The sequence below is a fragment of the Nerophis ophidion genome, linkage group LG06 (assembly GCF_033978795.1).
Source record: "Nerophis ophidion isolate RoL-2023_Sa linkage group LG06, RoL_Noph_v1.0, whole genome shotgun sequence".
NCBI lineage: Eukaryota > Metazoa > Chordata > Actinopteri > Syngnathiformes > Syngnathidae > Nerophis > Nerophis ophidion.
Genome location: NC_084616.1, coordinates 78,110,033 through 78,132,920, shown reverse-complemented (window position 1 = coordinate 78,132,920; position 22,888 = coordinate 78,110,033). Strand labels below are relative to the sequence as shown.

Genomic DNA, 22,888 nt, shown 5'->3' with positions numbered 1-22,888 from the left:
CCACCTTTGATCTTCTCAGTGCACCCACCTTTGATCTTCTCAGGTCCGGAGGAGAAGACAAACTCCACGGTGGCGTCAGATGGAAAACGCTCATCTTGGTGGGGGGGGGGGGCAGGAAACACAAACATTAGACGCTAAGTTAGACCCCTGCGGAGTAGCTGTGGTGTGATATAATATTGTGGTTGCGGTGACAAGTCACCACACAAGTTCTTAACACACCCGTGCAGGCGCCGTCCAGTTCTCCTTTGCCGAACCAGAGCTGTGCTCCGTGGATGGTGCAGGTGTGGAACTGCAGCCTGAACACCGTGTCCCGGTCAGCAGTCTGGGCTCGCCTGTGGTAGCATTTCACCTGCGGGGGCAGCAGAGAGCGAGGCGGGCGTGTGAGCGTACGCAGCAGCGTTTACTACGGAAGTACTATTGCAGCAAAATGACTTTTCTCAGTCCGGGCGTCTGTAGTCCACTTCACATCTGTGTCTTTATCTCAACGTATTAGGATTTTCTTGTGGACCGGACCTTTTTTTTCCCTACGTTTTGTCTCACAATATTGCCAAAATTATTTGGCAACCCACCCAAATGATCAGAATCACTGGACTAGACTCTAGAGCAGTGGAGACACGTTCTCTGAAGTGATCAATCCAACTTTTCCATCTGGCAATCTGATGAACCAGTCTAGTCTAGGAGGATGCCAGGAGAATGGTACATTTTGGACTACATTGTGCCGAGTGTGAAATTTGGTGGAGGAGGAATTATGGTGGGGGGTTGTTTTTCAGGAGTTTGCCTCGGCCCCTTAGTTCCAGTGAAAGAAACTTTGATCGCTCCAGGATACCAAAACATTTTGGAAAATTGGAGCAGGTCGCTTCCTCTTCCAACATGACTGTGCACCAGTGCACAAAGCAAGGTCCTTAAAGACATGGATGACAAGAGTCTGCTGTGGATGAACTTGACTGGCCTGCACAGAGTCCTGACCTGAACCCAGTAAAACACCCTTTGGGCATACTTACCAACCTTGAAACCTCCGAATTCGGGAGATTGGGGGGGTGAATACTGAAATTGAAGTATTTCTTCATTTACAGGGGGGGGGTGGGTGGTGGTAGCAGGGGTGTATATTGTAGCGTCCCAGAAGAGTTAGTGCTGCAAAGGGTTCTGGGTATTTGTGCTGTTGTGTTTATGTTGTCTGCAATGAGGTGGCGACTTGTCCAGGGTGCACCCTGCCTTCCGCCCGAATGCAGCTGAGATAGGCTCCAGTGACCCCCTGCCACCCAAAAAGGGACAAGCGGTAGTAGAAAATGGATGGCTGTTTTCGTTGTGTTACAGTGCGGATGTTCTCCCGATATGTGTTTGTCATTCTTGTTTGGTGTGGGTTCACAGTGTGTGTGTTAAATTTGGTGAGTTTTGAAGCATGTTAAGGGGGTCAAATTACAGCTCAAAGAGGCGGCAATATAATAATAATAAAACCTTAGAAATCCAATAGGGTCCTCTGTCCCAAAGGTACATTCGGTCCCTAATGAGCTAACCTCAATGAAGCCAAAAATACCTTAAAATAAGTTTTTTCTCACTAATAACAAGTGCACTTTTCTTGGTAGAAAAACAGAGACCTTTTTTGCTCAATATGTTGAAAAATATCTTGACATAATGGTATGAGCTCGGCATCATTATTTGTTTTTATGCTTGAAATAATAAATGATTACTTTAAAAAAAGTAGTTTTATACTTGTGAGTGTTGATGACACAGCTTTGCAACATTTGATATTCTACTTTCAAGCATGTTTTACTCAATATAATGTAGGTCAGGGGTCAGCAACCTTTTTGAAAGCAAGAGCTACTTCTTGGGTACTGATTCATGCCAAGGGCTACCAGTTTGATACACACTTCAATAAATTACCAGAAATAGCAAATTTGCTCAATTTACCTTTAAAAAATAAATCTATATATACATAAAAAAAGGGTATTTCTGTCTGTCATTCCCTCGTACATTTTTTTCCTTTTACGCAAAGTTTTTTGTAGCGAATAAATGATGAAAAAAACACTTAATTGAACGGATTAAAAGAGGAGAAAACACAAAAAAAATGAAAATTAAATTTTGAAACATAGTTTATCTTCAATTTCGACTCTTTAAAATTCGAAATTCAACCCCCCAAAAAAAGGAGAGAAAAACTAGCTAATTCGAATCTTTTGGAAAAAATAAAAAAAATTATTTATGGAACATCATTAGTAATTTTTCCTGATTAAGATTAATTTTATAATTTTGATGACATGTTTTAAATAGGTTAAAATCCAATCTGCACTTTGTTATAATAAAAAAACTAAATGGACCAAGCTATATTTCTAACAAAGACAAATCATTATTTCTTCTACATTTTCCAGAACAAAAATTTTAAAAGAAAATCAAAAGACTTTGATATAAGATTTAAATTTGATTGTACAGATTTTCTAGATTTGCCAGAATAACTTTTGGGAATTTTAATCATAATAAGTTTGAAGAAATATTCCACAAATATTCTTCGTCAAAAAAACAGAAGATAAAATGAAGAATTAAATTAAAATGTATTTATTATTCTTTACTATAAAAACAATAAATTTACTTGAACATAGATTTAAATTGTCCGGAAAGCAGAGGAAGGAATTTAAAAGGTAAAAAGGTATATGTTTAAAAATCCTAAAATCATTTTTAAGGTTGTATTTTTTCTCTAAAATTATCTTTCTGGAAGTTATAAGAAGCAAAGTAAAAAAATAAATGAATTTATTCAAACAAGTGAAGAACAAGTCTTTCAAATATTTTCTTGGATTTTCAAATTTTATTTAAGTTTTATCTCTCTTAGAATTAAAAATGTCGAGCAAAGCGAGACCAGCTTGCTAGTAAATAAATACAATTTAAAAAATAGAGGCAGCTCACTGGTAAGTGCTGCTATTTGAGCTATTTTTAGAACAGGCCAGCGGGCGACTCATCTGGTCCTTACGGGCACCGCGTTGGTGACCCCTGTTGTTGCTCATCTAATCTCAGCAACAAGCTGTAATGCATGGCTGTCAAACATTTGTGTAATTTCACTTGGCCCTTGAGGCAATATCAAATGAACATTAGAGCTGGCCCGCTGCTGTAAAACCGCATTCACCGCTAATACTCTTACCTGCCAACCCTCCCGATTTTCCCGTGTTTTCAGTGTCCTTTACGAATTTCACTGCGGGCAACAATATTGGGGGTGGGCCTTAAATGCACTGCCTTTGGCGTTCTCTACAACCTGTCGCCACGTCCACTTTTCCTCCATACAAACAGCGTGCCGAGCTAGTCACATAATATTTGCGGCTTATACACACACACAAGTGAATGCAAGGCATACTTGGTCAACAGCCATACAGGTCACACTGAGGGTGCCCGTATAAACAACTTTAACACTGTTACAAATATGCGCTACACGGTGAACCCACACCAAACAGGAATGACACATTTTGGGAGAACATCCGCACCGTAGGGCTTCACGGTGGCAGAGGTGTTAGTGTGTCTGTCCCACAATACGAAGGTCCTGCAGTCCTGGGTTCAAATCCAGGCTCGGGATCTTTCTGTGTGTAGTTTGCATGTTCTCCCCGTGAATGCGTGGGTTCCCTCCGGGTACTCCGGCTTCCTCCCACCTCCAAAGACATGCACCTGGGGATAGGTTGATTGGCAACACTAAATGGTCCCTAGTGTGTGAATGTTGTCTGTCTATCTGTGTTGGCCCTGCGATGAGGTGGCGACTTGTCCAGGGTGTACCCCGCCTTCCGCCCGATTGTAGCTGAGATAGGCGCCAGCGCCCCCCGCGACCCCGAAAGGGAATAAGCGGTAGAAAATGGATGGATCCGCACCGTAACACAACATAAACACAACAGAACAAATACCCGCAACCGCTTGCAGCACTAACTCCTCCGGGACGCTACAATATACACCCCCCGCTATCACCAAACCCCGTCCACCTCAACCCCGCCGCCGAAAAAAGGCATTCCATTTTTATTAAAATTGTATTTGATATGCCATTGATATATTTTAATTATTAATATTATTTGAAACTCAATTTTTGCATGTCACTATAAAGTTATACAAGCCTTGCTTGTTCAATATTCAATGCAAAACTTGTTTGGGTCCCTATTAAGAGGTTACTTTGTTCAACCTCGGCCCGCGGCTTTGTTCAGTTTTTAATTTTGGCCCACTCTGTATTTGAGTTTGACACCCCTGCTGTAATATCTTACTGAGATCATTTAGGACCCAAACCCTTAAAACAAGTAAAACACTCTAACATAAAATCTGCTTAGTGAGAAGAATTTATCTTATAAGACAGAAAATAAGCAAAAATCAGCTTTATTTGAGATATTTCATCTGACTTAGATTTCACATTTTGCAGTGCACAGATTGAGATACACATATGCAAATCATTTTGCTCCAATAATATTCCCTAGTTTATTATTATTACACAGACTGCCCTTCATAGTTAACATGCTTCACATAAAGTCACGATATCACCTGTGCACCTTTGTCATTTCCTGCCACTCACCATGATGTCACCTTTAAGGAGCAGCGCCGGCTCGATGGTCACACAAAGTCGCCTTCCCCCGCTGCCTTGAAGGTCGCTGTACACCAAACACAACACAAGCAAGTCACATGACTAGAGATTGCAAGATAGACTTGGGGAGCAAAAAAAAGGACAAAGGTGTGTGTGGAGGATGTTCCTGTTCTGTTTCTTTTCTATTCAAATATGACTCAGTATCAGACTTTAAAATGGCAGCACTGTGATAAGACAGTGACCATTAAAGGGGAACATTATCATGATTTCAAAAGGGTTAAAAACAATAAAAATCAGTTCCCAGTGGCTTGTTGTATTTTTTGAAGTTTTTTTCAAAATTTTACCGGTCTCGGAATATCCCTAAATAAAGCTTTTAAGTGCCTTATTTTCGCTATCTTCAAAACCACTATCCATTTCCCTGTGACGTCACACAGTGCTGCCAATGTAAACAAACAATGGGAATACCACAGCAAGATATAGCGACATTAGCTCGGATTCAAACTCGGATTTCAGCGACTTAAGCGATTCAACAGATTACGCATGTATTGAAACAGATGGTTGGAGTATGAAAATATTGAAGAAGAAACTGAAGCTATTGAGCGAATAGCTATTGACGCTATTCATAGCCATAGCATGGCCGGATAGCTGCGTTAGCATCGCCGGTAAAATGTGCGGACCAAACGATCAGGACTTTCGTATCTTTTGACACTGGAGCAACTTAAATCTGTCGATTGGTAAGTGTTTGTTTCGCATTAAATGTGGGTGGAAGGAAACGTAATATAGTTGCAAATGCATCTGCAGGTTATCCATACATCTCTGTGCCATGTCTGCTTTAGCACCGCCGGTAAATAGCATGTTAGCATAGATTAGTGTAGCATGTTAGCATCGATTAGCTGGCAGTCAACATCAACAAAACTCACCTTTGTGATTTAGTTGACTATGGTTGCAAATGCATCTGCAGGTTATCCATACATCTCTGTGCCATGTCTGTCTTAGCATCGCCGGTCAAATGTGGAGACACTCTGGCACATTCAATGGGGGTCTGGCGGCAGACCCTTTGGCATCTTGGGGCCAGTGGTGCAACTTGAATCCCTCCCTGTTAGTGTTGTTACACCCTCCGACAACACACCGACGAGGCATGATGTCTCCAAGGTTCCAAAAAATAGTCAAAAAAAGGGAAAATAACAGAGCTGAGACCCGGTGTTTGTAATGTGTTGAAAATGAAAATGGTGGGTGTGTTACCTCGGCGACGTCACATTCTGACGTCATCGCCTCCAGCGCGATAAACAGAAAGGCGTTTAATTCGCCAAAATTCACCCATTTAGAGTTCGGAAATCGGTTAAAAAAATGTATGGTCTTTTTTCTGCACCATCAAGGTATATATTGACGCTTACATAGGTCTGCTGATAATGTTCCCCTTTAAATACAAAAAATACAATATTAAAAATAGGGATGTGCTGATCATGTTTGTGGAAAAGTATGTAGTCGCCATTGCTGATTGATGTATTTTCTCTCTAGCTGACTATGTTTAGTTCCCTGGCTGAAAAGCGGCTAACAGCTAATTACAGTCGCCGTCAAAAGTTGACATACTGTCACGGCGCGGATTCGAACCCACGTCTCCTCGGCGAACAGTGCGCCAAGAGGCGCCTCTGATGACAGCGCACTCAGACCGGCCCTCACTCGTGCTGAGTGCAGCACGCCCACGCAGCAACGAGCCCGCAGCCTATTGTCAATCTGCTCACCTGGTACTTATGAGGGCAAGGCCAATAAAGGACCAGTGGACCCAAGGATCGGCGCGGGAACTTAGTTCTCAGATGGTGAAACTACTCCGCCTTGCTCGTTGCTTATTTGCTTGTGTTGTTCCTGATCCATGTTTCCTCTGCTCTTCCCACAGCGTCGTGTCACCACCGCTGCTTCCCTCCTGGCTCCCATTTTGAACTTCCTGGATCCCCGACCTCTGTTTTGGACTTTGGACTCGCTCTCCTGCTTTTGACCCCCTTCCGTTATGGACTTCCCTGCCTGCCTCGCCCCGGTCTACACCACCTCCAACACTTTGGTAAGACACTTCAGTTCATTTCCACACTTAGCCTTACACCAATCTACCATGAATTGATTAACGTGGACCCCGACTTAAACGATTGATTGATACTTTTATTAGTAGATTGCACAGTGCAGTACATATTCCGTACAATTGACCACTAAATGGTAACACCCGAATAAGTTTTTCAACTTGTTTAAGTCGGGGTTCACGTTAATCAATTCATGGTAAGTTGAAAAACTTATTGGGGTGTTAGCATTTAGTGGTCAATTGTACAGAATATTTACTGTACTGTGCTATCTACTAATAAAAGTATCAATCAAACCATACACTTTTGAGTCTTTGTCACACTTCATATCCTTGGTTTATTGTTAGTATTGGTTTGTAGTCTTATTACATACATAAATACCTACTATATATATAATAAATGATTGAACACTGCCACCTGGTGTTGGTCTGCCGTCATCTCCCTTAGTTATAACACATACACTTGTAAAGAACATAATGTCATGGCTCTCTGAGTTTCCAATCATTTCTACAACTCTTATTTTTGGTGATAGTGACTGGAGCACATACTGCATTTTCCGCACTATAAGGCGCACCTAAAAACCTCAAATTTTCTCAAAAGCTGACAGTGCGCCTTATAGTCCGGTGCGCCTTATATATGGACCAATATTGAGCCACAACAGGTCTCGCAACTACGGCAAGCAGCCGCCGACTTCATTTTCCCTCGTAGAAGAAGCGCGTGGTGCATGCTGGGATATATGACAGCAGGAGGAAGGCCGTTTATGTGAAGAGCCCAAAATGTCTCCTATTAAGAGACACACTTAAGACGCAGAGTTTAAAGTCAAGGAGATCAGTCACACAGTAGAAGATGGGAATAGAGCAGCAGGGAGAGAATTGAACATTAACAGCAGCGACACTGACTACTTTAATGAGGACTTTGACGAGACGGATGTCTTATTCGCCCAACTCTTTGATCCAAACACTGAAGAATAAGAATTTGAGGGATTGGTGGATGAGGAATGACTTAATAAAGTGAGCTTTACATGTTTATTTGGTGTGTTGTGTTGTGTGACATTATCGTTTGAGCAACCTTGAGTTATTGATATATTATTGCTTTGCACTATTTCCAGTGGCACTAACCTTTGATTTACAGTATCAGTCTGGTTTTTACCTGTTTATTGAATTGGGGAAAATAATAAAACAGCTGATTATTCATTTTGGGAGTGAACAGAGTTGTCAGAACACTGGTTTGTAATCCATTAATAAAGTTTGACTGTTTTGTTGACATTCTCTTTAGCGCGGCTCCATCTAAAGCAGGAGTGTCCACATGTTTTCCACTGAGGGCCGCACACGGGAAATTAAAGCATGCGGGGGACATTTTGATATTTTTCATTTTCAAACCATAACAAAATATATGGATTTTTAAAATGTATTTTACCTTTTTAGGGGTCCCGGGGACCATAAAGGGTCTCACTTATTAAAATGTTAAAAATAAGTCAAATTTTAATTTTTTTATTCAACGCTTACAATAAATCTCTAAACCAGGGGTCACCAACACGGTGCCCGCGGGCACCAGGTCGCCCGTAAGGACCAGATGAGTCGCCCACTGGCCTGTTCTAAAAATAGCTCAAATAGCAGCACTTACCAGTGAGCTGCCTCTATTTATTAATTTGTATTTATTTACTAGCAAGCTGGTCTCGCTTTGCTCGACATTTTTAATTCTAAGAGAGACAAAACTCAAATAGAATTTGAAAACCCAAGAAAATATTTTAAAGACTTGGTCTTCACTTGTTTAAATTCATTTATTTTTTTACTTTGCTTCTTATAACTTTCACAAAGACGAATTTAGAGAAAAAATACAACCTTAAGCATAATTTTAAGATTTTTAAACACATATACCTTTTTATCTTTTAAATTCCTTCCTCTTCTTTCCTGGCAATTTGAATCAATGTTCAAGTTTTTATTTTTATTTTTTTTTATTGTAAAGAATAGTAAATACATTTTAATTGAATTCAAACATAAATCTTATTTCAAAGTCTTTTGAATTTCTTTTAAAATTCTTGTTCTGGAAAATCTAGAAGAAATAATGATTTTTCTTTGTTAGAAATATAGCTTGGTCCAATTTGTTATATATTCTAACAAAGTGCAGATTGGATTTTAACCTATTTAAAACAAAATTCCAAAATTAATCTTAATCAGGAAAAATGACTAATGATGTTCCATAAATTGTTTTTTTTATTTTTTCAAAAAGATTCGAATTAGCTAGTTTTTCTTTTCATTTTTTTAGGTTGAATTTTGAATTTTAAAGAGTCGAAATTGAAGATAAACTATGTTTTAAAATTACATTTTTATTTTTTTCGTGTTTTCTCCTCTTTTAAACCTTTAAATTTGGTATTTTTTTCATCATTTATTCTCTACAAAAAACCTTCCGTAAAAGGAAAAAAAAATGTACGACGGAATGACAGACAGAAATACCCATTTTATATATATATAGATTTATTTATTAAAAGTAAATTGAGAAAATTGGCTATTTCTGGCAATGTATTGAAGTGTGTATCAAACTGGTAGCCCTTGGCATTAATCAGTACCCAAGAAGTAGCTCTTGCTTTCAAAAAGGTTGCTGACCCCTGCTCTAAAGTATTTCCTGACACTACACAGCATGTAAAGGGGAAATGTCCTCAAAAGAACTCACTATATGCCTGACGTGTAGACCAACTGCATGGACTGGTAGATCTTCAGGAATGGGTAGTAACCTGTGGAGACACAAGGAGTATTCATCATCATCATCATCATCATCATCCTCGCACGCAGGAATGTGCTGACTGCCATCCCTGCATCCTGATGGACGCCATCATCAGATTAAAGGTAAACACACTTAAGTGTTTGTGTGACATTCTACATGGTTAACATTGCTGGGATTCAGCAGGGCTCAGTCCATCTAGGTTCACTGTGTGGACAAAAGTATTGGGACACATGGTCTACAATGGGTACAGAAACTACACTAACATGAACTGGAGTAAAATTACATTTGCCTTATTTCCCGGAACATAGATCATAAGGCGCACTACGTATCTTTTTTCATATATAAGGCGCATTAAAGGAGTCATTATTTTATTCTAAATGTAAAACACTTCCTTGTGGTCTATAGCAGTGTTTTCCAACCTTTTGTGAGCCAAGGCACGTTATAAAAATCCAGAGGCACACCACCAGCAGAAATTATTCAAAAACGAAACTCGGTTGACAGTAAAAAGTCGTCACAATTGTTGGATATGACTTTAGAGCAGGGGTCACCAGCCTTTTTGAAAGCAAGAGCTACTTCTTGGGTACTGATTAATGCAAAGGGCTACCAGTTTGATACACACTTCAATAAATTGCCAGAAATAGCCAATTTGCTCAATTTACCTTTAATAAATAAATCTATATATATATATATAAAATGGGTATTTCTGTCTTTCATTCCGTCGTACATTTTTTTTTCCTTTTATAGGTTTTCTGTAGAGAATAAATAATGAAAAAACACTTAGTTGAATGGTTTAAAAGAGGAGAAAACACAAAGAAAATGAAAATTAAATTTTGAAACACAGTTTATCTTCAATTTAGACTCTTTAAAATTCAGAATTCAACCGAAAAAAATAAAGAGAAAAACTAGCTAATTCGAATCTTTTTGAAAAAAATTTAAAAATTATTTATGGAACATCATTTGTAATTTTTCCTGATTAAGATGAATTTTAAAATCCAATCTGCACTTTGTTAGAATATCTAACAAATTGGACCAAGCTATATTTCTAACAAAGACACATCATTATTTCTTCTAGATTTAACAGAACAAACATTTTAAAAGACATTCAAAAGACTTCGAAATAAGATTTAAATTTGATTCTAAAGATTTTGTAGATTTTCCAGAATCATTTTTTGAATTGTAATTATATTAAGTTTGAAGAAAGATTTCACAAATATTCTTTGTCGAAAAAACAGAAGCTAAAATGAAGAATCAAATTAAAATGTATTTATTATTATTTACAATTAAAACAAACAAAAAAGAATTACTTGAACATTGATTTAAATTGTCAGGAAAGAACAGGAAGGAATTTAAAAGGTAAAAAGGTATATGTGTTTAAAAATCCTAAAATCTTGTTTAAGGTTGTATTTTTTCTCTAAAATTGTCTTTCTGAAAGTTATAAAAAGCAAAGTAAAAAAATAAATACATTTATTTAAACAAGTGAAGACCAAGTCTTTCAAATATTTTCTTGGATTTTCAAATTCTATTTGAGTTTTGTCTCTCTTAGAATTAAAAATGTCGAGCAAAGCGAGACCAGCTTGCTAGTAAATAAATACAATTTAAAAAATAGAGGCAGCTCACTGGTAAGTGCTGCTATTTGAGCTATTTTTAGAACAGGCCAGCGGGCGACTCATCTGGTCCTTACGGGCGACCTGGTGCCCGCGGGCACCGTGTTGGTGACCCCTGGTTTAAAGCATAACCAAGCATGCACGACTACAGCTCTTGTCTCAAAGTAGGTGTACTGTCACCACCTGTCACATCACACCCTGACTTATTTGGACTTTTTTGCTGTTTTCCTGTGTGTAGTCTTTTAGTTCTTGTCTTGCGCTCATATTTTGGTTCCTTTTTCTCTTTTTTTGGTATTTTCCCGTAGCAGTTTCATGTCTTCCTTTCAGCGATATTTCTACTTTGTTTTAGCAATCAAGAATATTTCAGTTGTTTTTATCCTTTTTTGTGGGGACATTGTTGATTGTCATGTCATGTTCAGGATGTACATTGTGGACGCCGTCTTTGCTCCACAGGAAGTCTTTGCTGTCGTCCAAAATTCTGTTTTTGTTTACTTTGTAGCCAGATCAGTTTTAGTTTCATTCTGCATAACCTTCCCTAAGTTTCAATGCATTTTCTTAGGGGCACTCACTTTTTGTTTATTTTTGGTTTAAGCATTAGATACCCTTTTACTTTCACACTGCCTCCCGCTGCTTCCGACATCTACAACGCAATTAGCTACGGGCTGATATAGAAGAACATTACACGGTTATTCTGCCCAGCTCAAGTCAACAACAACACATCAATTACAGATTATAATTACTGCCTTGCAAAAAATATTTTTAACCCAAACACAGTGGTTGAAAAACACTGGTCTACATAACATGTAATGGTGTTTTTTTGCTCAAAATATTGCATAAATGATGTTTTACACATCATCTTCAAGCCGCTTTCTGAGCAGTCTCATTTACGTGCCTCCACTTCGACAGTGTCTTCTCCCCGTCATTTTGTTGTAGCCGTGTAGCGTGCAAGGACGGGAGTGGAAGAAGTGTCAAAAGATGGCGCTAACGATTTTAATGACATTCAGACTTTACTTGGATCAATAACGGAGCAACATCTCCTCATCTGGAAACAACAAGGCCATGAAAAAAAAAGTCCGAAGTCCCTTAGGTGAATAATGTAAACTCACTACACCGGTATGTTTTTCATGGCGAGTTTACTGACAAATATAAGTAAGAACTTTACACTACTTTATATCAGAAATGGCAACAGTGGAAGATGAATGTCACATAACAAGAAGATAGAGAAAAAGCAGAAGCTTATCGACTATGGAGTTGGCACGGACTACAAAGGTGGAAACACGCACATTTTCAGAGCTTATGCAGATCCCAAACACAGATCAGCAGGTACCAGAAGGTAAGAAAAGTTTATTTTGCATAATATTGCGAAACAAAACACTAAATATGTCTTTCCTATACACACACCATAATAATACTCCTATGTTGAAGCACATCAAACTGTGCAGCCTACACATATCTCTTATGTGTGACTGCCATCTACTGGTCACACTTATCATTACACCATGTACCAAATAAAATTGATTCCAGGTGGGTAAGCTCAGCCAAACATATTCCTTTCATTAGGTGCACAGGGTTATAAGGCGCACTGTCAAGTTTCGAGGAAAGAAAATGATTTTAAATGCGCCTTATAGTCCGGAAAATACTGCAAGTTACATTTTACTGAACTATAAATAAAAGTGCAAGTGTAAAATATTTTCATGTCAAAAAGTACTTTAAGTGTTACCAAAAATGTGGTACTCGTTATGAATTAAAGTGAAAAAATATAATAAATACTCATATGTTTTCCTTAATATTTATTTTCCGTCCTATTTATTTAGTAATGCAATATTTAGATATTTTTCATCTATTTTGAAAACACACTTTGTTCCTTAGTTTGTGTTGCCTTTTCTTCATCAGTGCATTCATATTTAATTGCTCTGCCTTCTAGAAAATGATGAGCAAGCAGGAAGAAGAAATAAGATCAAATTAAAGCAGATTCTTCCTGCTCCTTTTCGGACACGTTGAAGCGCTTAAGTGTGAAAGTGTAATAAGATCCTTGGCAGGAACGGAGCCAGCTCAAATACTTGGAACATAAAATACTCGGGTGACACTACAGGTGCAGATTTTAAGAACGGCTTTGATAAAATTACACAAATATATGTAAAAAAAAAAAATCAATAATAATATTTGTTTTAAAAAGTGTCTGTTTGTGCTTAAACTGACAGCCTGAATCATAAATGTGAGTTGAGGGCTTTTTAATCAATCCATTTTATTTATATAACCTTAAATGGATGTTGTGTAGATCTAGTCAAACATTGTGAGAGTCCAGTCCATAGTGGATCTAACATAATAGTGAGAGTCCAGTCCATAGTGGATCTAACATAATAGTGAGAGTCCAGTCCATAGTGGATCTAACATAATAGTGAGAGTCCAGTCCATAGTGGATCTAACATAATAGTGAGAGTCCAGTCCATAGTGGATCTAACATAATAGTGAGAGTTCAGTCCATAGTGGATCTAACATAATAGTGAGAGTCCAGTCCATAGTGGATCTAACATAATAGTGAGAGTCCAGTCCATAGTGGATCTAACATAATAGTGAGAGTCCAGTCCATAGTGGATCTAACATAATAGTGAGAGTCCAGTCCATAGTGGATCTAACATAATAGTGAGAGTCCAGTCCATAGTGGATCTAACATAATATTGTGAGAGTCCAGTCCATAGTGGATCTAACATAATAGTGAGAGTCCAGTCCATAGTGGATCTAACATAATAGTGATAGTCCAGTCCATAGTGGATCTAACATAATAGTGAGAGTCCAGTCCATAGTGGATCTAACATAATATTCAAGAGTCCAGTCCATAGTGGATCTAACATAATAGTGAGAGTCCAGTCCATAGTGGATCTAACATAATATTCAAGAGTCCAGTCCATAGTGGATCTAACATAATAGTGAGAGTCCAGTCCATAGTGGATCTAACATAATAGTGAGAGTCCAGTCCATAGTGGATCTAACATAATAGTGAGAGTCCAGTCCATAGTGGATCTAACATAATAGTGTGAGAGTCCAGTCCATAGTGGATCTAACATAATAGTGAGAGTCCAGTCCATAGTGGATCTAACATAATAGTGAGAGTCCAGTCCATAGTGGATCTAACATAATAGTGAGAGTCCAGTCCATAGTGGATCTAACATAATAGTGAGAGTCCAGTCCATAGTGGATCTAACATAATAGTGATAGTCCAGTCCATAGTGGATCTAACATAATAGTGAGAGTCCAGTCCATAGTGGATCTAACATAATATTCAAGAGTCCAGTCCATAGTGGATCTAACATAATAGTGAGAGTCCAGTCCATAGTGGATCTAACATAATATTCAAGAGTCCAGTCCATAGTGGATCTAACATAATAGTGAGAGTCCAGTCCATAGTGGATCTAACATAATATTCAAGAGTCCAGTCCATAGTGGATCTAACATAATAGTGAGAGTCCAGTCCATAGTGGATCTAACATAATAGTGAGAGTCCAGTCCATAGTGGATCTAACATAATAGTGAGAGTCCAGTCCATAGTGGATCTAACATAATAGTAATCATAATCTTTGGCACCAAACTCATCCGAGTGCGTGCCACAAGTCTTACTGATATTGAACATTTGGAGAAGAAACATGAAGTCTCTGACTGATGAGAATGAAAACACACACCTCCTTCTCCTTGGAAGTTGGGGAGGGATGGAATGAGAACTTGGTGCAGGAAGAGCGGGCTGCTGTTCATCTTGATGGCTCCAGACAGAAGACCCCCAAAATAGTAGATATACCTGAGGATCCAAGACATTGTCCTTAGTGTTGTCATAAAGTAATGAACTGAAGTCCCTGGAAGACGAGACTGATCATGTTAAACAGTGACAGCCAGCCAGTAGCAGGCATGCTAATGGCTAAGCTAGCTTTAAACAACACCAAGAAATAATTGCTTAGTCAAGTTTATATATTTTTTGTTTTAATGTTTCTGTAGGAGGACAACCGTGACATAAAACCTCCTTCGTTGTTAAAAATCTCAGCGTTTACATTAAACATGCTTCACTGATGAGAGGATTTGGTGAGCGCCGTTTTGTCCGACTAATTTCGGCGGCCCTCGAACTCACCGTCGTTTGTTTACATGTACAACTTTCTCTGACGCTGCCACAGAAAGACGTGTTTAATGCCACTCCGTCTTTGTCTCATTTTGTCCACCAAACGTTTTATGCTGTGCGTGAATGCACGAAGGTGAGCTTTGTTGATGTTACTGTTTTGTCGGAGTGCTAATCCGGCAAAAATAGTCATTGCAAGCTAATTGATGCTAACATGCTATTTAGGCTAGCTGCATGTACATATTGTATCACTTTGCCTCATTTGTGGGTATGTTTGAGATTGTTTACATTTTTTAACCTGTGTCCTCTGTGTATTTAATTTCAAGTTGCATGTCTCATGACATATTATCTGTGTAGAATAGAAAGTACTTTATTGATCCCTGGGGGGAAATTTAGCACCACAGTTAAATCACAAAAGACAATAAACACTTATATATAAATGGGAATGTGAATAATATAAATACAGTCTATTATACAACATTATTCACATGTGAATAATATAAATACAGTCTATTATGCAGCATTATTCACATGTGAATAATATAAATAGTCTATTATACAACATTATTCACATGTGAATATAATAAATACAGTCTATTATACAGCATTATTCACATGTGAATAATATAAATACAGTATTATACAGCATTATTCACATGTGAATAACATAAATACAGTCTATTATGCAGCATTATTCACATGTGAATAATATAAATACAGTCTATTAAACAGCATTATTCACATGTGAATAATATAAATACAATATATTATACAGCATTATTCACATGTGAATAATATAAATACAGTCTATTATACAGCATTATTCACATGTGAATAATATAGTCTATTATACAGCATTATTCACATGTGAATAATATAAATACAGTCTATTATACAGCATTATTCACATGTGAATAATATAAATACAATATATTATACAGCATTATTCACATGTGAATAATATAAATACAGTCTATTATACAACATTATTCATACATTTGAATAATGATATATGTGTATGTGCCATGTTGTTCCAGACCACAGCAAACATTACCTAGCTTGTTATAAATCAATTAAAAGGAGACAGCCTGCCGTTTCCTTTTAACTTGGACACACACATCTGTACCTTTGGAAATTTTCAAGCCAGTAATTTCCAGGAGTTATCTCACCTTCTGAGAAGCCTCAATTTTACTAATATTTTCCATGGTTGTAAAAAAAGGTGTAGAATAAATATTACATGTCAACATGTCAACGAAGATTAGCGTCAGCCTGCGACACACAGTCATTTTGATAGTAGGCTAAAATAGACACTTACATTATGTGTTGTCTTCATTATAACACTTATATAAGACTTTTAAAGTCATTTTGATAGTAGGCTAATATAGACACTTACATCATGTGTTGTCTTCATTATAACACTTATATAAGACTTTTAAAGTCATTTTGATAGTAGGCTAATATAGACACTTACATCATGTGTTGTCTTCATTATAACACTTATATAAGACTTTTAAAGTCATTTTGATAGTAGGCTAATATAGACACTTACATCATGTGTTGTCTTCATTATAACACTTATACAAGACTTTTAAAGTCATTTTGATAGTAGGCTAATATAGACACTTACATCATGTGTTGTCTTCATTATAACACTTATATAAGACTTTTAAAGTCATTTTGATAGTAGGCTAATATAGACACTTACATCATGTGTTGTCTTCATTATAACACTTATATAACACTTTTAAAGTCATTTTGATAGTAGGCTAATATAGACACTTACATCATGTGTTGTCTTAATTATAACACTTATATAAGACTTTTAAAGTCATTTTGATAGTAGGCTAATATAGACACTTACATCATGTGTTGTCTTCATTATAACACTTATATAAGACTTTTAAAGTCATTTTGATAGTAGGCTAATATGGACACTTACATCATGGGTTGACTTCATTATAACACTTATATAAGACCTTTAAAGTCATTTTGATAGTAAGCTAATATAGACACTTACATCATGTGTTGTCTTCATTATAACACTTATATAAGACTTTTAAAGTCATTTTGATAGTAGGCTAATATAGACACTTACATCATGTGTTGTCTTAATTATAACACTTATATAAGACTTTTAAAGTCATTTTGATAGTAGGCTAATATAGACACTTACATCATGTGTTGTCTTCATTATAACACTTATACAAGACTTTTAAAGTCATTTTGATAGTAGGCTAATGTTGACACTTACATCATGTGTTGTCTTCATTATAACACTTATATAAGACTTTTAAAGTCATTTTGATAGTAGGCTAATATAGACACTTACATCATGTGTTGTCTTCATTATAACACTTATATAAGACCTTTAAAGTCATTTTGATAGTAGGCTAATATAGACACTTACATCATGTGTTGTCTTCATTATAACACTTATATAACACTTTTAAAGTCATTTTGATAGTAGGCTAATATAGACACTTACATCATGTGTTGTCTTCATTATAACACTTATAAGACTTTTAAAGTCATTTTGATTGTAGGCTAATATAGACACTTTCATTATGTGTTGTCTTCATTATAACACTTATGAGACTTTTAAAGTCATTTTGATAGTAGGCTAATATAGACACTTACATCATGTGTTGTCTTCATTATAACACTTATATAAGACTTTTAAAGTCATTTTGATAGTAGGCTAATATAGACACTTACATTATGTGTTGTCTTCATTATAACACTTATATAACACTTTTAATTTTTGCAAATTTGTAGTTATTTTGTTGTATTTATGGTCCAATATGGCTCTTTCAACATTTTGGGTTGTCGGCCCCTGACCTAGAAAGAGGATAATATAACAAAAGTTGGTGTGTCAGCAGTCAGTACATGATGTGGATCGATCCAAAAATTGGTGGTGTCGATACCAAGGGTAGTATCAGTATATGATTGACACTTAAGTCAATATTTAAATTTTTTTCAAAATCTTTTTTTGTTGTTTTTGTTCATGTGTACAAACTCAGGGAATCATTCCCTGGACATGTGAGGACTTTGAGGGCAAAATCCAAAGGTTTTAAATGAGTACTAGATAGTTTTTGCATTAGTTTAGGTATTATGTAGTATTGACTTTGTTTTGCTCAAACAATTAAATGTAACACAAGAGAATAAGGAAGTAGTTTAGATATTGTGTTGACATTGTTAGACTGTCAACAAGTGACAGTTAATACATGTGTTGGTATCAGTCCATCTGACGCATGTACGACCAGAATTGGCCGCATCAAATTCTGCTGGAATCGTTCCTTGTCATTTGTGTAGCAATCACCGCATGAGACTTTAAAGCGTGTTACACTTTGCACCTGCAGAGGGAGCCATTGAGCAGTCAGTAATCCACACTACTTACACACAAATAAACAACCTGGGGATAGGTTGATTGGCAACACTAAATGGTCCCTAGTGTGTGAATGTTGTCTGTCTATCTGTGTTGGCCCTGCCATGAGGTGGCGACTTGTCCAGGGTGTACACCACCTTCCGCCCGATTGTAGCTGAGATAGGCGCCAGCGACCCCAAAAGGGAATAAGCGGCAGTAAATGGATGGATGGATGGACGAGTATGTCACTATTACAAACCCTGTTTCCATATGAGTTGGGAAATTGTGTTAGATGTAAATATAAACAGAATACAATGATTTGCAAATCCTTTTCAAGCCATATTCAGTTGAATATGCTACAAAGACAACATATTTGATGTTCAAACTGATTAACTTTTTTCTAATCATTAACTTTAGAATTTGATGCCAGCAACACGTGACAAAGAAGTTGGGAAAGGTGGCAATAAATACTGATAAAGTTGAGAAATGCTCATCAAACACTTATGTGGAACATCCCACAGGTGTGCAGGCTAATTGGGAACAGGTGGGTGCCATGATTGGCTATAAAAACAGCTTCCCAAAAAATGCTCAGTCTTTCACAAGAAAGGATGGGGCGAGGTACACCCCTTTGTCCACAACTGTGTGAGCAAATAGTCAAACAGTTTAAGAACAACCTTTCTCAAAGTGACATTGCAAGAAATTTAGGGATTTCAACATCTACGCTCCATAATATCATCAAAAGGTTCAGAGAATCTGGAGAAATCACTCCACGTAAGCGGCATGGCCGGAAACCAACATTGAATGACCGTGACCTTCGATCCCTCAGACGGCACTGTATCAAAAACCGACATCAATCTCTAAAGGATATCACCACACGGGCTCAGGAACACTTCAGAAAACCACTGTCACTAAATACAGTTTGTCGCTACATCTGTAAGTGCAAGTTAAAGCTCTACTATGCAAAGTCATTTATCAACAATATCCAGAAATGCCGCTGGCTTCTCTTGGCCCGAGATCATCTAAGATGGACTGATGCAAAGTGGAAAAGTGTTCTGTGGTCTGACGAGTCCACATTTCAAATTTTTGGGGGAAATATTCGACATGGTGTAGTCTGGACCAAAGGTGAAGCGAACCATCCAGACTGTTATCGACGCAAAGTGTAAAAGCCAGCATGTGTGATGGTATGGGGGTGCATTAGTGCCCAAAGCATGGGTAACTTACACATGTGTGATGGTATGGGGGTGCATTAGTGCCCAAGGCATGGGTAACTTACACATCTGTGAAGGCACCATTAATGCTGAAAGGTACATACAGGTTTTGGAGCAACATATGCTGCCATCTAAGCGCCGTCTTTTTCATGGACGCCCCTGCTTATTTCAGCAAGACAATGCCAAGCCACATTCAGCACGTGTTACAACAGCGTGGCTTTGTAAAAAAGAAGGGTGTGGATACTTTTCTGGCCCGCCTGCAGTCCAGACCTGTCTCCCATGGAAAATGTGTGGCACATTATGAAGTGTAAAATAGGACAGCGGAGACCCCGGACTGTTGAAGGACTGAAGCTCTACATAAAACAAGAATGGGAAAGAATTCCACTTTCAAAGCTTCAACAATTAGTTTCCTCAGTTCCCAAACATTTATTGAGTGTTGTTAAAAGAAAAGGTGATGTAACACAGTGGTGAACATGCCCTTTCCCAACTACTTTGGCACGTGTTGCAGCCATGAAATTCTAAGTTAATTATTATTTGCAAAAAAACATCAAATATGTTGTCTTTGTAGCATATTCAACTGAATATGGCTTGAAAAGGATTTGCAAATCATTGTATTCTGTTTATATTTACATCTAACACAATTTCCCAACTCATATGGTAACGGGGTTTTGTACATACAGATTATGTGTCATGAGACATGCAAAACTAAATTATATACACAGAGGATAAAAGTAACCTACACATAATGATGCAATATGTACATACAGCTGCCTAAATAGCATGTTAGCATCGATTAGCTTGCAGTCATGCAGTGACCAAATATGCCTGATTAGCACTCCTCCAACAAGTCAATAAAATCAACAAAGTTCACCTTTTGTGCATTCACGCACATCATAAAACATTTGGTGAACAAAATGAGACAAAGAAGTAGTGGATGATTTTCCATGTAAACAAACTGTTGCGTCACAGTCCACACTATGGTGAGTTCAAAAACCGCCGAAATTAATAGGACAAAACGATGTTCATCAAATAGCATGTTAGCATTGAGTAGCTTGCAGTCATGCAGTGACCAAATATGCCTGATTAGCACTCCAAACAAGTCAATAACATCAACAAAGCACACTTTTGTTCATTCATGCACAGCATAAAACTTTTGGTGGACAAAATGAGACAAAGAAGTAGTGGAAGTTTTTACATGTAAACAAAATATTGTGTCCACACTATGGTGAGTTCAAGAACCGCCAAAATTAGTTGGACAAAACGATGTTCAGCAGATACTCTCATCAGTGAAGCGTACACACAAACAAATTCAACAGTGGGCTTTCTCACAATTGGGAAGGTTTGTGTCATGTTCGTCCTCAAACAAAAAAACATACTTAAACAATATTTTTCCTTTTCCAATCCTTTTTCAAAAATGCTCCAGGGAACCACTTGGGCTGCGTGTTGCTGACCCCCCGATAAAGATAAATATACAAGCATAAAAACACTGTTTATATGGCTAACTTCTGCTTACACTGCACTTCATGTTTGGCTTAAGTAGCATGCAAAAAAAAAAAAAAGGCCAGGGATTCAACCCTTCCTGTTTCCCCCCTCAGACCCCCCACTTGTAAGCACCCTGTGGCCCCTACCTGTTTTGTGATGGCTGGAGGGAGGAGGCCACCTTATCTTCACAGAACTTCCTCATGGCCAGAGTACTGAGAGCCTGGTCCGCCCTGCACACACACACACACACACACACACACACACACACACACACACACACACACACACACACACACACACACTGGTTATCATTTGGAATGGGGACCAAGTTGTTGTTCAGGACTTGTGGGGACCAAGTTGTTGTTCAGGACTTGTAGGGACCACCCTTTCTACAGGTTGTGGAGGCCTACAAAAAACTAGGTAAAATGTCCACTGCCCAGTTAGCTCATACAGGTCTTTAAATCTCTGGATTGATGAAGTAATGTGCTGATCATACTTACTGGGGACCCTGGGGGAAAAGAGTTAATATGGTTCATGGGGACCACATTTAAATAGGTTTGCATAATTCACACAAATGTGTGCGTGTTAGGGTTAGGGTTAATAACCCTACATGTTTTATGGGCCAAAGCTTAAAAATCACTGCTTTAGGGCAGTGGTCCCCAACCACCGGGCCGCGGCCTTCAATTGGTACCGGGCCGCAGAAGATTTTTTTTTTTTTTTTTTTTATACCAACATAAAAACACAAGATACACTTACAATTAGTGCAGAAACCCAAAAAAAACCTCCCTTTATCATGCCAAAAAAATAATAAAAAAATAACCCCCTTCTCGCGGGACAAATTATCAAGTGTTGACTGGTCCGCAGCTACAAAAAGGTTGGGGACCACTGCTTTAGGGCAGTGGTCCCCAACCACCCGGCCGCGGCCCTCAATTGGTGCCGGGCTGCAGAAGAATTTTTTTTTATTTTTCAAATTTTTTTATTTATTTTTTTATTAAATCAACTTAAAAAACACACGATACACTTACAATTAGTGCACCTCCCCCCCAAAAAACTCCCTTTTTCATGCCAAAAAAAAACAAAAAAAACCAACAAAACAAAAAATGCCCACCCCCCACGGCACAAATTATCAAGCGTTGACCGGTCCGCCGATAAAAAATGGTTGGGGACCACTGCTTTAGGGGACCTGTTTTTTTGTCCCCATACTGTCAAAGTTGACTGTGTTAACAGAGTGATGTCCCCATTAAGTCAGCATTGCCAGAAGAACACACACACACACACACACACACACACACACACACACACACACACACACACACACACACACACACATACAGAAAGAGAGAGAGGAGCTTTCAGCAGATAATTTCCAAGATGAGTCCCACAGCAGCCTCTCCATGCCAGGAGTGACATGGAGAGGATACAGCTGGCACGGCCCACAGGATTCCAGTCTTCCTCTGCAAAATCCACTGGGCTTAATTCATCAAACGGCACCTTGGAAGTGGAAATTGTGGCAGTGCCTCTTGTGCACACGCTCAGTACTGTCTTTAGTGTGTGTGTGTGTGTGTGTGTGTGAATGGACAAAACATCCAAATGGCGCTCTCTTCCATGCAAGTAGACTAAGAGTAAGACTGTTAGTCAGGATGAAGATGCCACTCACCCTGCAGAGATCTTGCTGTAGTGCATGTAGGCTGCGATGATCACTCCTGTTTTGCCTTTGTTGCCCTGCACAAACATGACAATCATTGCCTTTGTTGTCCTGCACAAACATGACAATCATTGCCTTTGTTGTCCTGCACAAACATGACAATCATTGCCT

The 22,888-nt window shown here is 38.1% G+C and overlaps 1 protein-coding gene and 1 long non-coding RNA gene across 6 annotated transcripts in view; one reads left to right on the top strand and one right to left on the bottom strand.

The window, feature by feature from the left end:
* tns2a (tensin 2a) overlaps positions 1-22,888 on the bottom strand; it is a 164,882-nt gene that overhangs the window by 24,687 nt on the left and 117,307 nt on the right. For 4 of the 5 annotated variants that reach the window (XM_061904901.1, XM_061904903.1, XM_061904904.1 and 1 more), the window contains 7 exons: positions 22,730-22,794; positions 21,219-21,302; positions 14,597-14,709; positions 9,265-9,325; positions 4,520-4,595; positions 220-349; positions 5-94 (listed from right to left, as the gene is read on the bottom strand). In XM_061904901.1, the coding sequence (XP_061760885.1) occupies positions 5-94; positions 220-349; positions 4,520-4,595; positions 9,265-9,325; positions 14,597-14,709; positions 21,219-21,302; positions 22,730-22,794 (619 nt within the window). The remainder of the gene's footprint in view (positions 1-4; positions 95-219; positions 350-4,519; positions 4,596-9,264; positions 9,326-14,596; positions 14,710-21,218; positions 21,303-22,729; positions 22,795-22,888) is intronic. The other variant, XM_061904902.1, reaches the window with a different exon arrangement.
* On the top strand, positions 4,218-6,786 carry LOC133555274 (uncharacterized). The gene is made up of 3 exons (XR_009807307.1): positions 4,218-4,675; positions 6,047-6,345; positions 6,423-6,786. It is a non-coding gene; the product is annotated as an uncharacterized LOC133555274 (long non-coding RNA).